Below are 15542 nucleotides of genomic sequence, written 5' to 3' on the forward strand. Positions count from 1 at the left end.
GACAAATACGGTCTGATTTCATTCATATGTGCAATTTAAAAAATTAAATTAACAAATGAACAACAAAAGAGACAAACCAAAAACCAGATTCTTAACTGGAGAGAACAAACAGATGGTTACAGAGGGGAGGTGGGTAGGGGGTTGGGTGAAATAGGTGATGAGGATTAAGATTACATTTATTACAATGAACACTGGGTAATGTACAGAATTATTATTATTATTTTTAAAAGATCTTTATGTATTTGACAGAGACATAGCAGGAGAGGGAACACAAGGAGGGGGGAGTGGGAGAGGGAGAAGCAGGCTTCCCGTAGAGCAGAGAGCCCAATGCAGGGCTCAACCTGAGGACTCAGGGATCATGACCTGAGCTGAAGGCAGACACAACGACTGAGCCACCCAGGCGCCCCTTGAATTCTTAAATCACTGTATTGTACACCTGAAACTAATAAACACTGTATGTTAACTACACTGGAATTAAAACGTTTTTAAAATTTTCCTATTCCCATTGTCATAGCCCCTACCTTTTTTGTACATTATATACTTGAACAATATGAATTTCAGATAGCAGGTGCATAGGAAGCACCGCTATATTGTAAACCAAATAGAGAACCTCAATTTATTGCCACATAGGGGAAAGCATACCATTTATAAAGTTTCCCCCAGAGAAGCCTTTGGAGTTGTTTACAGAGCAAAAAAGCTGAAACATGAACTGATGGGTTTTTTTGGTTGTTGTTGTTTGTTTAACCCACTGCAGTGAAACATCATGATTTTAATTATCTGACTTTTTTGGATACTTTGTAGCTTTTAAAGAATTTGGAAGTTTTTCTTCATCCTAAGTCTGGAGAAGATTAGAAGCTGTTGACGTTTTGAATGGCATAAACTACTTGAAATCAGGTCAGTGTACTTGCAGAGGACAGTTGGGAAAATCTTTGAGGATTAGTTATACTCTGGAAAATAGGATTTATCAACTCCATTGTATTTAGATGTGTTTGTGAAAAATAATGATCAGTGGGGTCCTGAAGTGGCTGGAATGTAAACTTTGTTTATGGTCTGCCTGTTGTTAAATCGCAGTAGAATCAGTTCTAAGCTAATTATTTGAATATTTGGGCAGGTTCTTTTTTTTTTTTTTTTTTTAAGGATTTTTTTTTTTTTTAAAGATTTTATTTATTTATTTGACAGAGAGAGATCACAAGTAGGCAGAGAGGCAGGCAGAGAGAGAGAGAGGGAAGCAGGCTCCCTGCTGAGCAGAGAGCCCGATGCGGGACTCGATCCCAGGACCCCGAGATCATGACCTGAGCTGAAGGCAGCGGCTTAACCCACTGAGCCACCCAGGTGCCCCTGGGCAGGTTCTTGATGACGTATGAAAGAATAAATATTCTTTCTTTTTTTTTTTTTTAAGATTTTATTTTATTTATTTGACAAACAGAGATCACAAGTAGGCAGAGGGGCAGGCAGAGAGAGAGAGGAGGAAGCAGTCTCCCTGTTGAGCAGAGAGCCCAATGCGGGGCTCGATCCCAGGACCCTGGGATCATGACCTGAGCTGAAGGCAGAGGCTTTAACCCACTGAGCTACCCAGGTGCCCCGAGAATGAATTTTCTGTTTGTTGGATTCTTTTCTAGTGTTTTGGTACCAGCCCTAGTGGACCAGGTATAATTCAAACAGTCTGCCTTCGGGGACACTTTGAAGATCGTAAAGCTGCATTTTTCCTTTTGGAGCTTGGGGAGAGTGTGTCCTTCATCATCAGGGAAGGGCTTGTTCTTCAGTTGTTGGAAGTTTTCCTTGTTATCGTTAGAAAACACTTACCTCTTTATGTGCAAAGTCTATTAACTGGCGATCTGGGGATTTTGATACTTTTCTGTCCCTTCATCTAGGATGGTTTTGACTACAAGTGACAGAAAACCCTAATGAGACTGGCTGAAAGCATAAAGGGAAATTTATTTTTGTTATATAACAAGATAGCCAGTACTTCAGTGACAACATCAGGGATCCTGATTTCTGTCCTTCTGTTCTGTATGCTCAGCATGTTGCCTTGTCTTTTTTTTTTTTTTTTTAAGATTTTATTTATTTATTTGACAGAGATCACAAGTAGGCAGAGAGGCAGGCAGAGAGAGAGGAGGAAGCAGGCTCCCTGCTGAGCAGAGAGCCCAATGTGGCTCGATCCCAGGACCCTGGGATCATGACCTGAGCTGAAGGCAGAGGCTTTAACTCACTGAGCCACCCAGGAACCCCTGGCCTTGTCTTTAGGCTAATATCTTTTAGGGACTCTGGGTGGCTACTGTAGTCTCAGATACACATCCAGACAGAATACGGATGCCTCTCTTGTGTTCTTTAAGGGCAAGGTGACTTTTCTCAGGGGACCCCTGGCCAGCTTCCCCTCTTCTCTCATGCTTAGAAGGTGGTCACATGCCCTTTTCTAAAGCAGCCCTCTCATAGGGATGAAAGTTTTCTTGGAGGTTCTCCCTGAGCTAGAGTGAAGTTTCACATTCCCTTTTGAGGTTGGACTACCTGATTGGTACCCTGTTAGCAAGGAAATAGTGGAGAAAGATGTCATCATCTACAGCCTTCTCAGTCCCTGGTTTTTAGAGTGGACCTTGGTGGACACAGACTTCAGGAGCAACTTCTGGTTGTTTATAAAAGAGTCAGAGCTATTGCTAGTTCCAGAACTTCAGAGCTGGGCAGTAGGCCGGGCAAGCCCAAGCCAAGCCCTTTGCCTGCATCAGCATCTCCCACAGGGTTAGTGGTGGGCATGTCTTCAAATTATAGGTGTGGAAATTTGAGATTTTAATTGAGAGAGAGCATGTATACATATGTATATGTAGTGTGGGGGCAGAAGAGGAGGGAGAGGGAAAAGCAGACTCCACACTGAGTGCAGAGCCCCACTCAAGCTTCATCTTATGACCCTGACCTGATATCATGACCTGAGCTGAAATGAAGAGTCGGACACTCAACTGACTGAGCCACCCAGGTGCCCCATAGGTGGGGAAATTTGAGGTTAAGTGACTTGCCTACCTTTTTAAGATTCCAGGTTTATTTAAAAAGAAAGGCCAAAACAAAGCTTATAGAAATATATTTTACACGTTAATGTCTTTTTTTTTTTTTTTTAAGATTTACTTAGAGAGAGAGAGAAGCGCGCACGAGCAGGAGGGGCAGAGGGAGAGGGAAAGAGAGTCTCAGGCAGACTGCACTGAGCGTGGAGCCTGTTGCAGGGCTCAATCTCATGACCCTGAGATCACGACCTGAGCGGAAACCAAGTGTTGGGTGCTCAACTGACTGCACCACCCAGGTGCCCCTTACATGTTTACTTCTAAGAAAATATTTCAAACACAGAAACAGTCCCATGACTTTATGTATATATCGTGTAGGAACAAAATACCAAGTCTAGATCTGACTGGAGATTGGACTTGAACCTTTCAGTCCTTTGGAGGCTGCCGAGGTTGCCATGCGTCTCTCAGGGTCCAACCCTTCTGGGGCACTTGGTACTATCGATCTCTCTCCTTTTTGACACCCACTGACCTGGGCTAGAAAGTTTAGTACCGTCTGGGTACCCCATCCCCTATCAGAGGCAATCCTGGTGGGCGTGCAGCGGGGCCAGGGTAAAAGCCAGTTGGCAGTGCTAGGTAGAGTCCCCTGCCATGGTGGGCACCTCTGGTGTGGAGGTGCTTCTCCACTTAACACTGCCATTAGGTGACTCCTGTTTTCATATCGTTATGCATTTACTCCTTGAGCCCTCTTCCTGGAATTATTTCATTCATTCCAACAAACTTATTTTTGAACTTTTCCTGTATGTCCGGAACTGCCTTGGACCCTAGATGGAAACACAAGGGAATGGTTTGTGGTGGTGATGACAAGTAAATAGGGGACAGTATAACGATGTATTGCTGAGATGGTTGGCACAAGGTACGTTAGGACCCATAGGGGTGTGTGCACCCAACTCGTGTTTGGGAGAAGAGTCTGGGAAAATTCTGGGGACAGGGAGTTGCCTTCTCCTGAAGGAAGACTAGAAAATGAACAGGTAAGCAAAAATATGCATTGTGTGCATTGAAGTGGTGGTGATTGGTTAGGGGAATGGAAAATCACTTATTTTTGTTGATAGCCGTGAAATAGAACAGAGCTTCTGGGGTAGTTTTGAAGTAAGAAAATTTTGCTGTTTTGCAATAGGGTTCTTTAATAGCCTGTTTTGCCCATAAATTAATGAGGTTAGGAAGGAAAATAATGTTTTATTTCTTAAAGGTAAAGCCTATTTCTGCTTTTACAAATATTTTTCTTTTTTAGTCTTGATCTTTCAGATTGTAGTCTTGCCTGCTACATTCCTAATTTCAAAATATATTTGGTATTAGGGAAGTTGACCATTACTTTAACTTTCTTGAGAGCAAACTGACATTATAAGGTAGGTATTTAAGTACAAAGGACCTTTCCTTGTCCTACTGGTTGGTGTAGAGTATATGGAAAGGGAAGCTTTGTGGCACTGGAGTGATGACCATAAATTTTAAGTAGAAGACATTAGAAGACTGAATTTCCTTGGGAAAAGCAAACCATTTTTGTGATGCTACAACTCAGCAAGGAATGGCTTTCCCTGCCTGCTCTTTGCTTTTCTGCAGAAAAGTTGAAAATCTAGTGTGACCAGATTTCTCAAAAATCCTTCTTTGAGGCAGTGAGAGACCCTTACCATTACTGGATATAGTGAGAAGTCTGAACAAGATGAGTTCATGTTGCCTTTTATTTTTTCCCCTGAATGCTTATCTTTGAATATGAAGTAAACAGGGATAGTTGGCCTTTCTGATGACCAGTAACATATTGTAGCTCTAAAATCAAATCCTTTAGGGTATGTGGAAAGTTATATGATAGCTAGGAAAGGAAGAACGTGTGGGCTTCTGTGCATTAAAAAAATGGATGGAGGAGATTGAAGTTGTGTCATTCAGAAAAACTTACCACCTGGCTCTCATGCACCAGGCAGTATTGTATGTGCTAGGGGAACACACAGCAGGGGCAAAAAACTGAATCCCATCGTTTTTAAAAAATACTTTAAAATTTATTTTTAAAGTAATTGCTGCACGTAGCATGGGGCTTAAACTCATGACCCCGAGATCAAGAGTCGTCGGAGCCAGCTAGCCACCCTCAGAATCCCATTCTTACTCATGAAGCAGATATTCTGTGAACTCCAGTGAAGTTGTAGCTTGTGAGGTATTTTGATTCCCTCTTTTCCTGTCTCCTTTCTTTTAGGAAATAAGAATAAGCTGAACAGACTCTGACCATTGCTTTCAGCTTACCAGGACCTTCTGCCTAGCTCTCCTTTTGTGGCCCATGTGCTGCATCCTCTGCCCTCAGTGTGCAACTGGCCCCCAACGCAATGTGTGTTTGTCAAACCATGGAAGTGGGGCAGTATGGCAAGAACGCAAGTCGGGCCGGAGACCGGGGAGTCCTCCTGGAGCCCTTCATCCACCAGGTGGGCGGACACAGCAGCATGATGCGCTACGACGACCACACTGTGTGCAAGCCCCTCATCTCCCGGGAGCAGCGCTTCTACGAGTCCCTCCCTCCCGAAATGAAGGAGTTCACCCCTGAGTACAAAGGTCAGTCACTGGCCAGTTCGGGGAGAGCAGCAGCCTAGGACTTTTGCAGGCCCTCAGCTTAGTTTTCTTTGTTTTGTTGGCCACGTGAGGTGATTGTAGGTCTGTTTTCGCAAAGCAGCGAAATCAGTTTGTTAAGCAAAATTTGAGGCCAGAAGCACCAGCAACGTCTTTAGATCTTGAAAGTCTGAATTCACTGATAGCTAAACCTCAAAAGAATTCACAGCATTAAGTCCTATTTGTGAAGAGCATGCTGTTAGCAAGGTGGGTTCCCCTGTTTGCTGGGATGGTCTAGGAGAGGGGAAGTACTTCTCTGGTCCCAGAGGAGAAAGAATTGGATGTTCTCCAGGCTAAAGTGGTGAGGTAGCTGGTAAGGAGGCTGGGTGGAGCAGACATCTGTATGTGCTGCGGGAATGAATTGATGGTAAGGAATTTACAGAAGGACTAGGGGTGCCTGGAAGTCCTAACTTTTAAAGGAAAAGTAATGTTTGAAAATGTAAATTGACTTTATAGAATAGAACCCCATGACTATACACCAGAATTAAGTCACTTTATTTTTAAATTTTAAAAGCTTTTATTTTTATTTATGAGAGAGAGAGTGTTGGGGGCAGGGGAGGAGCAGAGGAAGAGGGACAAGCAGACTCCATGCTGAGCGTGGAGCCCTCCATGGGGCTCAGTCTCGGGACTCTAAGATCATGACCTGAGCTGAAACCAAGAGTCAGATGCTTAACCAACTGAGCCACCCAGGCGCTCTAAGTCACTTCATTTTAAACTCTGATTTTTGTCACTGTTTATACATTTTCATGATTGCCCACCACGTGTAAGTTAAATTTGGGCAGAGGTTCTACTTTTTAATTTCCCAAAGTTGTTATGAATTTAGTCATGTTTACACCGTCCTTTGCTTAAGGGATCCTCAGTTTTGAAAAACCAATCCATATCAGTATTTGTTGTTTTTGTAACTCTTTTATTGTGCCAGAGTATACATAATACAAAGTTTACCATTTTAAAATGGTAATTTAGTGGCATTAAGTACATTCACAGTGTTGTATACGATTATCATTATCTATTTCCAGAACTTTCTCATCACCTCAAAGAAAAAGTCTGTACCCATTAAATAATAACTCCCCCCTTTCTCCCTTACCTGAACCCCAGGTAACCTCTGACATACTTTGTTTCTACAAATGGGCCTACTGTAGACATTTCATAGGAGTGGGATCATACCATTCTTGTACTTTTGAGACTGGCTTATTTCATTTAGCATAATGTTTCCAAGACTGACCCATGTCGTAGCCTATATCAGAACTTCATTTCTTTTTATGGCTGAATACTATTCCATTTTGAATATATATCACATTTGTTTATCCATTCGTCTGTGGTGGACACTTGGATTGTTACCATTTTGGGCTATTGTGAATAATGCTTCTGTGAATATTGGCTTATAAGTATCTGTCTGAGTCCCTGTTTTTTTAAGATTTTATTTATTTTGAGAGAGAGAGTTTTGTTTCTGTTTTAAGAGCCTGTCTTCAGTTCTTTTGAGTGCATAACTAGGAATGGAATTGCTGGATCATAGAGTAATCCTGTTTAACTTTTTGAGGAACCACCAACCTGTTTTCTCTAGTGGCTACACCATTTGACATTCTTACTGGCAATGTTCCCATATCTCCATATCTAGCTGACATGTACTTTGCTTTTTTTAAAAAAAAATAGCCATCCATGAATGGTATCTGTGGTTTTCATTTGCTTTTTTTTTTTTTTTTTTTTTTTAAAGATTTTATTTATCTGGCAGACAGAGATCACAAGTAGGCAGAGAGGCAGGTAGAGAGAGGAGAAAGCAGGTTCTCCACCGAGTGGAGAGCCTGACGCGGGGCTCGATCCCAGGACCCTGGAATCATGACCCAAGCCGAAGGCAGTGGATTTAACCACTGAGCCACCCAGGTGCCCTTAATTTGCATTTTCTTAATGACTAATGATATTGATGTGCTGTTGGCCATTTGTGTACCTCTCTGGAGAAATGTATATTCAAGTCCATTGTGTAATTTTGAATTCGATGGTCTGTTTGCTATTGTTTTCAAAACAGAACCAGAAGAATACGGAATAAATATTCTAAGCCTGCAAAAGGAGAGAGAAGCCAGAATCAAACACATTGCTGTCTCTAAGTGGCTAAAAACAACAGTTACAAATGCTTTATAAATGCAGCTTCAGCCGCCTACTCTTCCATACTCAACATATTCATGGCCAAATCTTCTGCTATAAATATGCCAAAAGCAGATAGAGAACTATAAGCCCTTTTAACTCATTGAGTCCTTCTGATGCTAAGGAAAAAAAAAGAATGTCTTAAAAAGAAGTTGAGCCCTGGCTCCAGAGAAGTGTTTTCTAAATCACAGCCACCAGAACTGGAATAAGTTTGAATCTCAGGTTGCCTCCCAGGGAAGGATTGTCCCTAGCATTGGTTCAGTTTTTCCCTGCAACTTTCTCTCAGACTGGGGAACAGAAGTCTTTAAAAGCCATAGCAGATCATTAGTACCTACTTTATTTTCTTTCTTCAGGCTGCTTTTTTTTTTTTTTTAAGATTTTTCATTTATTTATTTGACCGAGATCACAAGTAGGTAGAGAGGCAGGCAGAGACAGAGAGAGAGGGAAGCAGGCTCCCCGCCAAGCAGAGAGCCCGATGTGGGGCTCGATCCTAGGACCCTGGGAAGGCAGAGGCCCCAACCCACTGAGCTGCATTTTCACTAGAAAAAAAAAGTATATGTTCTCAAATATACAGTTAAACCACAATTTGATCCTTTCTTATTAAGTCAAACGAAGCCCAGTTTATGCAAAGAAAATGGAAACTGTTATTGGTCCAATTCACGTGTATGAAAACCCAACACCACAGGGCTTTTGTTTTTTATTTTGAAATACATTTAGAATTATAGAAAAGTTAAAAAAGATTAGAGTTCCCATCTACCCAGCTTCCTCTAATGTTCCTGTGATGCCAGTGTATCAGGTAAAGCCCTATTATAAAGTAATGCATCTTTCTTGGCCTGGTTGTGGACCACGTGCAGGAAGTCTGACCCATCTCTTCAACCTCTTGAGTCCCACCAAAATATTTTAAAATGTCAATATGAATTGAAAGCTGCAGTTAATGGTTGCTCCAGAATGATTGAGATCCCACATGTGGACTTGGATGTAACCAGCATAGTCCAAGCTGATGAGCCTACTGCTTTATTAACCAATGCCTGGGACTTAAATTCAGTGCTTGGAAAGGATTATGGGGCATTGAAAGACAAGGGCACTGAAAGATCATGATTCACAGACCCACCTCCCCTCTCTCTTTTGCTGTCCCAGCTGCTCTGGGACAGGACTACAGGGTCATGTCTGCTGTTCTCATACATTCAGCAATCAACAGTGTGTCAGAAAGCCGCCTTAAGTGCTTTGGCAAGCCGACTGAAAACAGCCCTGTTAAGAATATCAGTTGCGTTTTAGGCTAACGTGGAAGAAGGTGCCAGAGATTCAAATGAAGTTCAGTGGCCAAACTATGTCTTCCATCAGAGGAGAAAGGAACATTGCACATTTTTTCTTCTCTCTGTTTGGTTAAAAGTATAATGCTGTAAATTTAACCATTGTCGATACCTTTGTAGGTAATGGCTATTTTTCAGTTAAAAGAGGAAAGCAGTAGGGGCGCCTGAGTTGCTCAGTTGTTTAAGCATCCGACTCTTGGTTTCAGTTCTGGTCATGATCTCAGGGTTGTGGGGTTGAGCCCCACACTGGGGATCCATGCCTTGCAAGGAGTCTGCCTGAGTTTCTCTCTTTCTCTCCCTCTGCCCCTCCCCCTGCTCATGCACACACGTGCTCTCTCAGATGAGTAAGTCTTTTTTTTTTTTTTCCAAAGATTTTATTTATTTATTTGACAGACAGCGATCACAAGTAGGCTGAGAGGCAGGCAGAGAGAGAGAGAGAGAGGTGGAAGCAGGCTCCCCGCTGAGCAGAGAGCCTGATGCGGGGCTCGATCCCAGGACCCTGGGATCATGACCGGAGCCGAAGGCAGAGGCTTTAACCCACTGAGCCACCCCAGTGCCCCCAGATAAGTAAGTCTTAAAACAGGGAAGCAGTAGAGAGGAAGCCACTGTGTTCGACACTATGAACTCTACTCTTGGAAAGAGCTCCTGACTTACTGGGACTGAACTCCCTGTGGCAGACGTGCTGTGGTCTGTGCTCTAGCAGATGGGAGGCTGCTTGTTGACAGTGCCAGCCAGTGTGCAGAGATGGATGAGGGCCTGTGAAAACCTGGCCCCTTTTAATATTGTCCCCGAGCTCCTTAAGTCAATTCAGGAACTAATTTTAGATTTTAAGAACATTTGCTGTTCTTAAGATCGTGCGTATTGTTGATAAAGTAGCTTATACTAAAATCCAAGTCTTCACTTAAGCTAGTCATCAAGCATCAATAAAATCCTATTAAAAAATTTCTTGGGCGCCTGGGTGGCTCAGTGGGTTAAAGCCTCTGCCTTCGGCTCAGGTCATGATCTCAGGGTCCTGGGATTGAGCCCCGCATCAGGCTCTCTGCTCAGTGGGGAGCCTGCTTCCTCCTCTCTCTGCCTGCCTCTCTGCCTACTTGTAATTTCTGTCAAATAAATGAATAAAATCTTAAAAAAAAAAAAATTTCTTGAGGTGCCTGGATGGCTCAGTCAGTTAAGCATCTGCCTTTGGCTTAGGTCATGATCTCAGGGTCCTGGGATCGAGCTCCCATCAGGCTCCCTGCTCAGTGGGGAGTCTGCTTCTCCCTCTCCCTCTGACCCGCCTCCCCACTTGTACTCTCTCTGTCTCAAATAAATAAAATCTTTTAAAAAAATTCCTTAAATAACTAACTGTAGTACAGTTTATAATAATCAAAACCAGAAAATGAACCCTGATATAATAAAAACAACTGATCTCTTTACTTTATTCAGATTTGGTAGTTTTCCCCTTTACGTTCTTCTTTTGGTTCATGTTTTCACTTCATGTTGCATTTATTCCTCCTCAGTCTCCTCCATCCTGAGAGTGTATCCCAGTCTTTGTCTTTCGTGACCTTGACACTTTTGAAGAATACTAGCAGTGGTTTTTTGAAATGTCCCTAAATTTGAATTTGCCTTATATTTTCCCATGATTCGACTGAGGTTATTTATCTTGGGCAACAGAAATGATCTTGTGTAAATTTGAATTTGCCTTATATTTTCCCATGATTCGACTGAGGTTATTTATCTTGGGCAACAGAAATGATCTTGTGTCCTCTCAGTTCTTCCCGTCCGAAGATATTACATTGTTATTAGTGATTTAATTTCAATCACTTGGTTAAGGTGGTGTCTGCCAGGCTTCTCCACTGTAAAGTTACTATCTTCCCAGTTGTAATTAATGAGTATCCTATGGGGAGATACTTTGAGACTTTCTAAGTATTTCCCTTCCCCTCCCCAGTCCCCTTTCTAAGTATTGCCCTCCCCCCCCCACCTCCCTTCCTTCCAAGATTTATTTATTTATTTTAAAGAAAGTGGGTGGGGGCGGGGAGGGGCAGAGGGAGAGAGAGAGAGAGTCTCAGGCTGAGCGTGGGGTTCCATCTCACCACTCTGAGATCATGACCTGAGGCAAAATCAAGAATCAGACACTTAACTGACTGAGCCACCCAGGTGTCCCTAAATATCCTGTTTCTTATAGTACTTTAGTCCATTAATTTTAGAATTGATCAGTGGTCCTTGCCTATAACAGTTACTACTGTGTTGTGTGCCTAATGGTGACTTCTGTTTCCACCATTCCTTCTTTTATCTTTAATTAAAAGGAATTACAATTCCATAAGGAAGAATTGTCCCTCCTCACCCATTTATCTATCAGTATGTGCTTACGGATGTTTTACTTCTTATATTCTAGATGTGGCCACTGGGCCTCCTTTACCTTGGCTCTTGTGCACTTAGGACATATACCCCATCATTTTTTACTACTACTTTGCTTTCAGTTACTGCAGGGTGCTCCAGGCCCATCTTTTATTTTTTCTGCCCTGATTCAGGAACCAGCCATTTCTCCAGGGAGCTTTGCTTCCTTTTATTGTAGAAATGGTATTTAGAAAAACCAAGACCTTGACACTAGATGGACTGATTGCTACTGGAGTATCATTGTTTTTAGGCCCTTTTAGCAGACAGGTCTAGAAAATTTATACAGGTCTATATAACTACTAATCCACACATACACATGTATCTCTTTATTGCCAGGAACACAGGTATTTTTAAAACTCAATCAAGCTAAGGAAAAATGCCAGTGATATTCTGTGTTTTGGCAATAAGTTTGGAGAGGGATTTTTATTTAGTATGACCAGCTGCAGTCATCAGGTGGTGCAGCATATGGTACTAAACGTGAGGTTCTAGGCTTCTGTTTCCTTATGCAAAATATTCCCTCATTCATTAATCTTGTGTTTATTAAGCATCTACTAGATGCCAGACCCTATGCTCATTAATGTAAAAGAGAAAATACCGTACCTACAGGGAACTTACATGCTAATGTGAGAAAGAGTAAATAAATATATAGACAAAACAATTTCTAGATTTTGATAAGTGCTGTGAAGAAACTAAGTATGGTTCTATAATTAGAAATAATAAGGCTTCCAGAACAGAACACTTGAGATAGGATGATCAGGAAAGAAATGTCCGGGAAGACTTGAAGGACTCAAGTGTGAGGAGCAGCTGTGGGCAAAGGGCAATGGAAAGAAACATTCTAAGCATAAGCAAAAGTTTTGAGGTTAAAAGAAAAAGCTTGGGTGTTTTAAGAACTAGTTCCACTCTTCGTTAAGAGTTAAGAAGCACCCAGTTAAAAAATGGTCAAAGGACTTGAATAAACATTTCTCCAGATAAGATATGCAAATGTCTAATAGGTAAGTGAAACAAATAGTTAGGAAAATGCAAATCAAAACCATAGTTAGATACCATTCATACCCACTAGAATGGCTATAACAAAAAAAAAGGAAAGTACATGTTGGCAAGGATGTGGAGAAATAAGAACACTGCCAGTAAGAATGTTAAATGGTACAGCCACTATAGAAAACAGGTTGGTGGTTCCTCAGAAAGTTGAACTGGGGTTCCTGGATGGCTCAATCCGTTAAGGCTTTGCCTTTGACTCAGGTCATGATCCCAGGGTCCTGTGATCAAGCCCTGCCTCAAGCTCTGTACTCAGTGGGGAGCCTGCTTCCTCCCTCTCCCTCTGCCCGCCTGCCTCTCTCTCCCCTAATCTCTCTCTATCTCTCTGCCAAATAAATAAATAAATCTTAAAAAAAAAAAATTAAGCAGGATTACCACATGATCCAGCAATTGCACTCCTAGCTGTGTACCCAAAAGAATATAAACAGGATCTTTAAAACAAAAACAAAAAAACTTTCTCTCTCTCTCTCTCAAAATAAATAAATAAAATCTTAAAAAAAAAAAAAAAGAATTGAAAACAGGGACTCAAACAGATGCTTATAAGCTAATATTCACAGAAGCCTTATTCACAATAGCCCAAAGTGGGAACAACCCAAGTGTCCACCACAGACGAATGGATAAACAAATGTGATATATATTCACAATGGAATAGTATTCAGCCATAAAAAGAAATGAAGTTCTGATATAGGCTACAGCATGGGTGAATCTTGGATACATTATGCTGAGTGAAATAAGCCAGGACAAGAGGACGAGAATGATAGGATTCCATTTCTATGAAATGTCTACAGTAGACCTATTTGTAGAAACAGAGTAAGTTAGAGGTTACTTGGGGTTCAGGTGAGGGAGAAAGGGGGAGTTATTATGTAATAGGTACAGACTTTTTCTTTAAGGTGATGAGAAAGTTCTGGAAATAGATAATGACATATATACATGGGCGCCTGGGTGGCTCAGTGGGTTAAAGCCTCTGCCTTCAGCTCAGATCATGATCCCAGGGTCCTGGGATTGAGCCCCACATCAGGCTCTCTGCTCAGCAGGGAGCCTGCTCCCCCCCCCCCGCCTGCGTCTTTGCCTACTTGAGATCTCTGTCTGTCAAATAAATTAATTAAAAAAAAAAAAGAAAATCATATACAGCATTGTGAATGTGCCTAATGCCACTAATTGTACATTTAAAAATGGTTAAAATGATAAACTTATGTTACATATTTTTTTCCTATGGTTTTTAAGAATATATTATAAAAAATAAAACCTTCATTAGATGCGATCTTTAGCGTCTGTTGAAATTAGTCTTAGAAATGCCAAGAAAGGGCTTACATCAGATGAATTCTAAGACCATTGATTTTCATTTTCATTCTGCATTCTACCTAGGTGTGAGTAATGATATTTAAAAAAGTCAGAATCAAAAATATTTTTTCCTTAATCTAATGGTCGATTGCATGGGTCTTTTAATTACCAGGTCTCATCTACTCTTGGTAGAGCTTATTCCTGGCCTACGCACAGCACAGCTATTTCTCCCCGTAGTAGGTGTGATGCTCTTGTGTCTGCCAGTGGTCTGTCAGGGAACTCAAAAGTATGTGCCTCAGCAGGACAGATTTCTAGTATAGCTTCAGATGAGCCTGCAAGACAAAAATAAAAACTAATCAAAGGAGATAATGAATATTTGACATTTAAAAATTTAAAGCTTACGTTTATCAAAATACGACTTCAAAGAAAATGGATAAGGATATTTACAACAAATATGACTGACCAAAAATTAGTTTCCAGAATATATATATCTAAATTAATGCAGATCTGTATAAAAAAGACAATTCAGTAAGAAAGTGAGCAGAAATTAAGAAAATCAATAAAAAGCAAAGACCAAAGCCTGTTTTTTTTTTAAAGAACATCTCTAGCTAGACTGATCAGGAAGAGAATACATGAATGTCTAATATCAGAAATGATAGATAGGTTGTCACTAGAGTCTACTGATGTTTAAGGGTAAAAGAATATTATGTAAAACTTTATCCCAGTAACTTCTACAACATAGATGAAAGAGACAGTTTCTTGAATGATACAAACTATGAAAACTCTCACCAAAAAATGGAGACTCTGAATAGCACTATTAAGTAAATTGAGGTTGCATTCTGAAACTCCAGGCCCACACAGCTTCGCTGATGAACTCTGCCAAATATTTAAGAAAGAAATACTTAGAGTAGTTCTACAGAAACTCTTCCCCAAAAATAAAAGAATATGTTAAATTAAAGAGAATAGTCATTCTGCAAGGCCACTATAAGAAAATAAATGGACCTCATGAATCTAGATGTAAAAAAATTTGAATAAAATTTTAGTTGATTAAGTCCAACAACATGTTAAAAGGACAATACATCATTACCAGGTAGGGTTTATCTGAGTAATACAGGGTAGATTTAACATTCAGAGGTTAAATGAATTTCCATATTAATAATCTAAAAAAAGAAAAACTGTCTATGCATCTATGTCTTAGCAGATTCAGAAAAGGCATTTGATAGTATCCGACATCCAGTCTTTTTTTTTTTTTTTTTTTTTTTTTAAGATTTTTATTTATTTGAGAGAAAGAGCTGGGATAGGGACAAAGGGAGAGAGAGAAGCGGGCTCCGTATGGGGCTTGATCCTAGGAACCTGGGACTCCCATGAACATGACCTGAGCTAAAGGCAGATGCTTAACTGACTGAGCCACCTAGACTTCACCGCAACATCCGTTCTTGCTTAATAGAACAGAAGCAGCAAACTAGGAATAGAAGGACAATTCTTCAGCCTGACTGACAGCATCTATGAAAAACCTCCAGTCAGCATTGTAATGATGAAACCATAGCTTTGCCCCCTAAGATCAAGAACGGCACAAGCATATTCATGCTTTCCACTGGAGGTTCTGGCCAGTGTGGTTAGGCCAGATAGTGAAATAATAAAATGCATTCCAGTTGGAAAGGAAGAAGTAGAAATGTCTTTATTTACAGACTATATAGAATTTTGTCTTTAGTCAGGTGTTGGAGCAGAATAAAGTCCTGCAAAGGACTCAGAATTGACCTGACCACCCTTCCTTAGAAAG

At 41.0% G+C, this 15542-nt stretch overlaps 1 protein-coding gene and 1 pseudogene across 2 annotated transcripts in view; both read left to right on the top strand.

Annotated features, from left to right (window-relative positions):
- The window catches only part of IP6K1 (inositol hexakisphosphate kinase 1), a 66318-nt gene that overhangs the window by 38467 nt on the left and 12309 nt on the right, over positions 1 to 15542 (top strand). Inside the window, exons 2-3 of one of the 2 annotated variants that reach the window (XM_044253547.1) lie at positions 802 to 894; positions 5221 to 5570. In XM_044253547.1, coding sequence (XP_044109482.1) covers positions 5348 to 5570 — 223 coding nt within the window. In that variant the 5' untranslated portion in view covers positions 802 to 894; positions 5221 to 5347. The remainder of the gene's footprint in view (positions 1 to 801; positions 895 to 5220; positions 5571 to 15542) is intronic. The other variant, XM_044253549.1, reaches the window with a different exon arrangement.
- LOC122908476 lies at positions 8512 to 9920 on the top strand (annotated as a pseudogene).

This window comes from Neovison vison, chromosome 6 (genome assembly GCF_020171115.1).
Source record: "Neovison vison isolate M4711 chromosome 6, ASM_NN_V1, whole genome shotgun sequence".
Classification (NCBI taxonomy): domain Eukaryota; kingdom Metazoa; phylum Chordata; class Mammalia; order Carnivora; family Mustelidae; genus Neogale; species Neogale vison.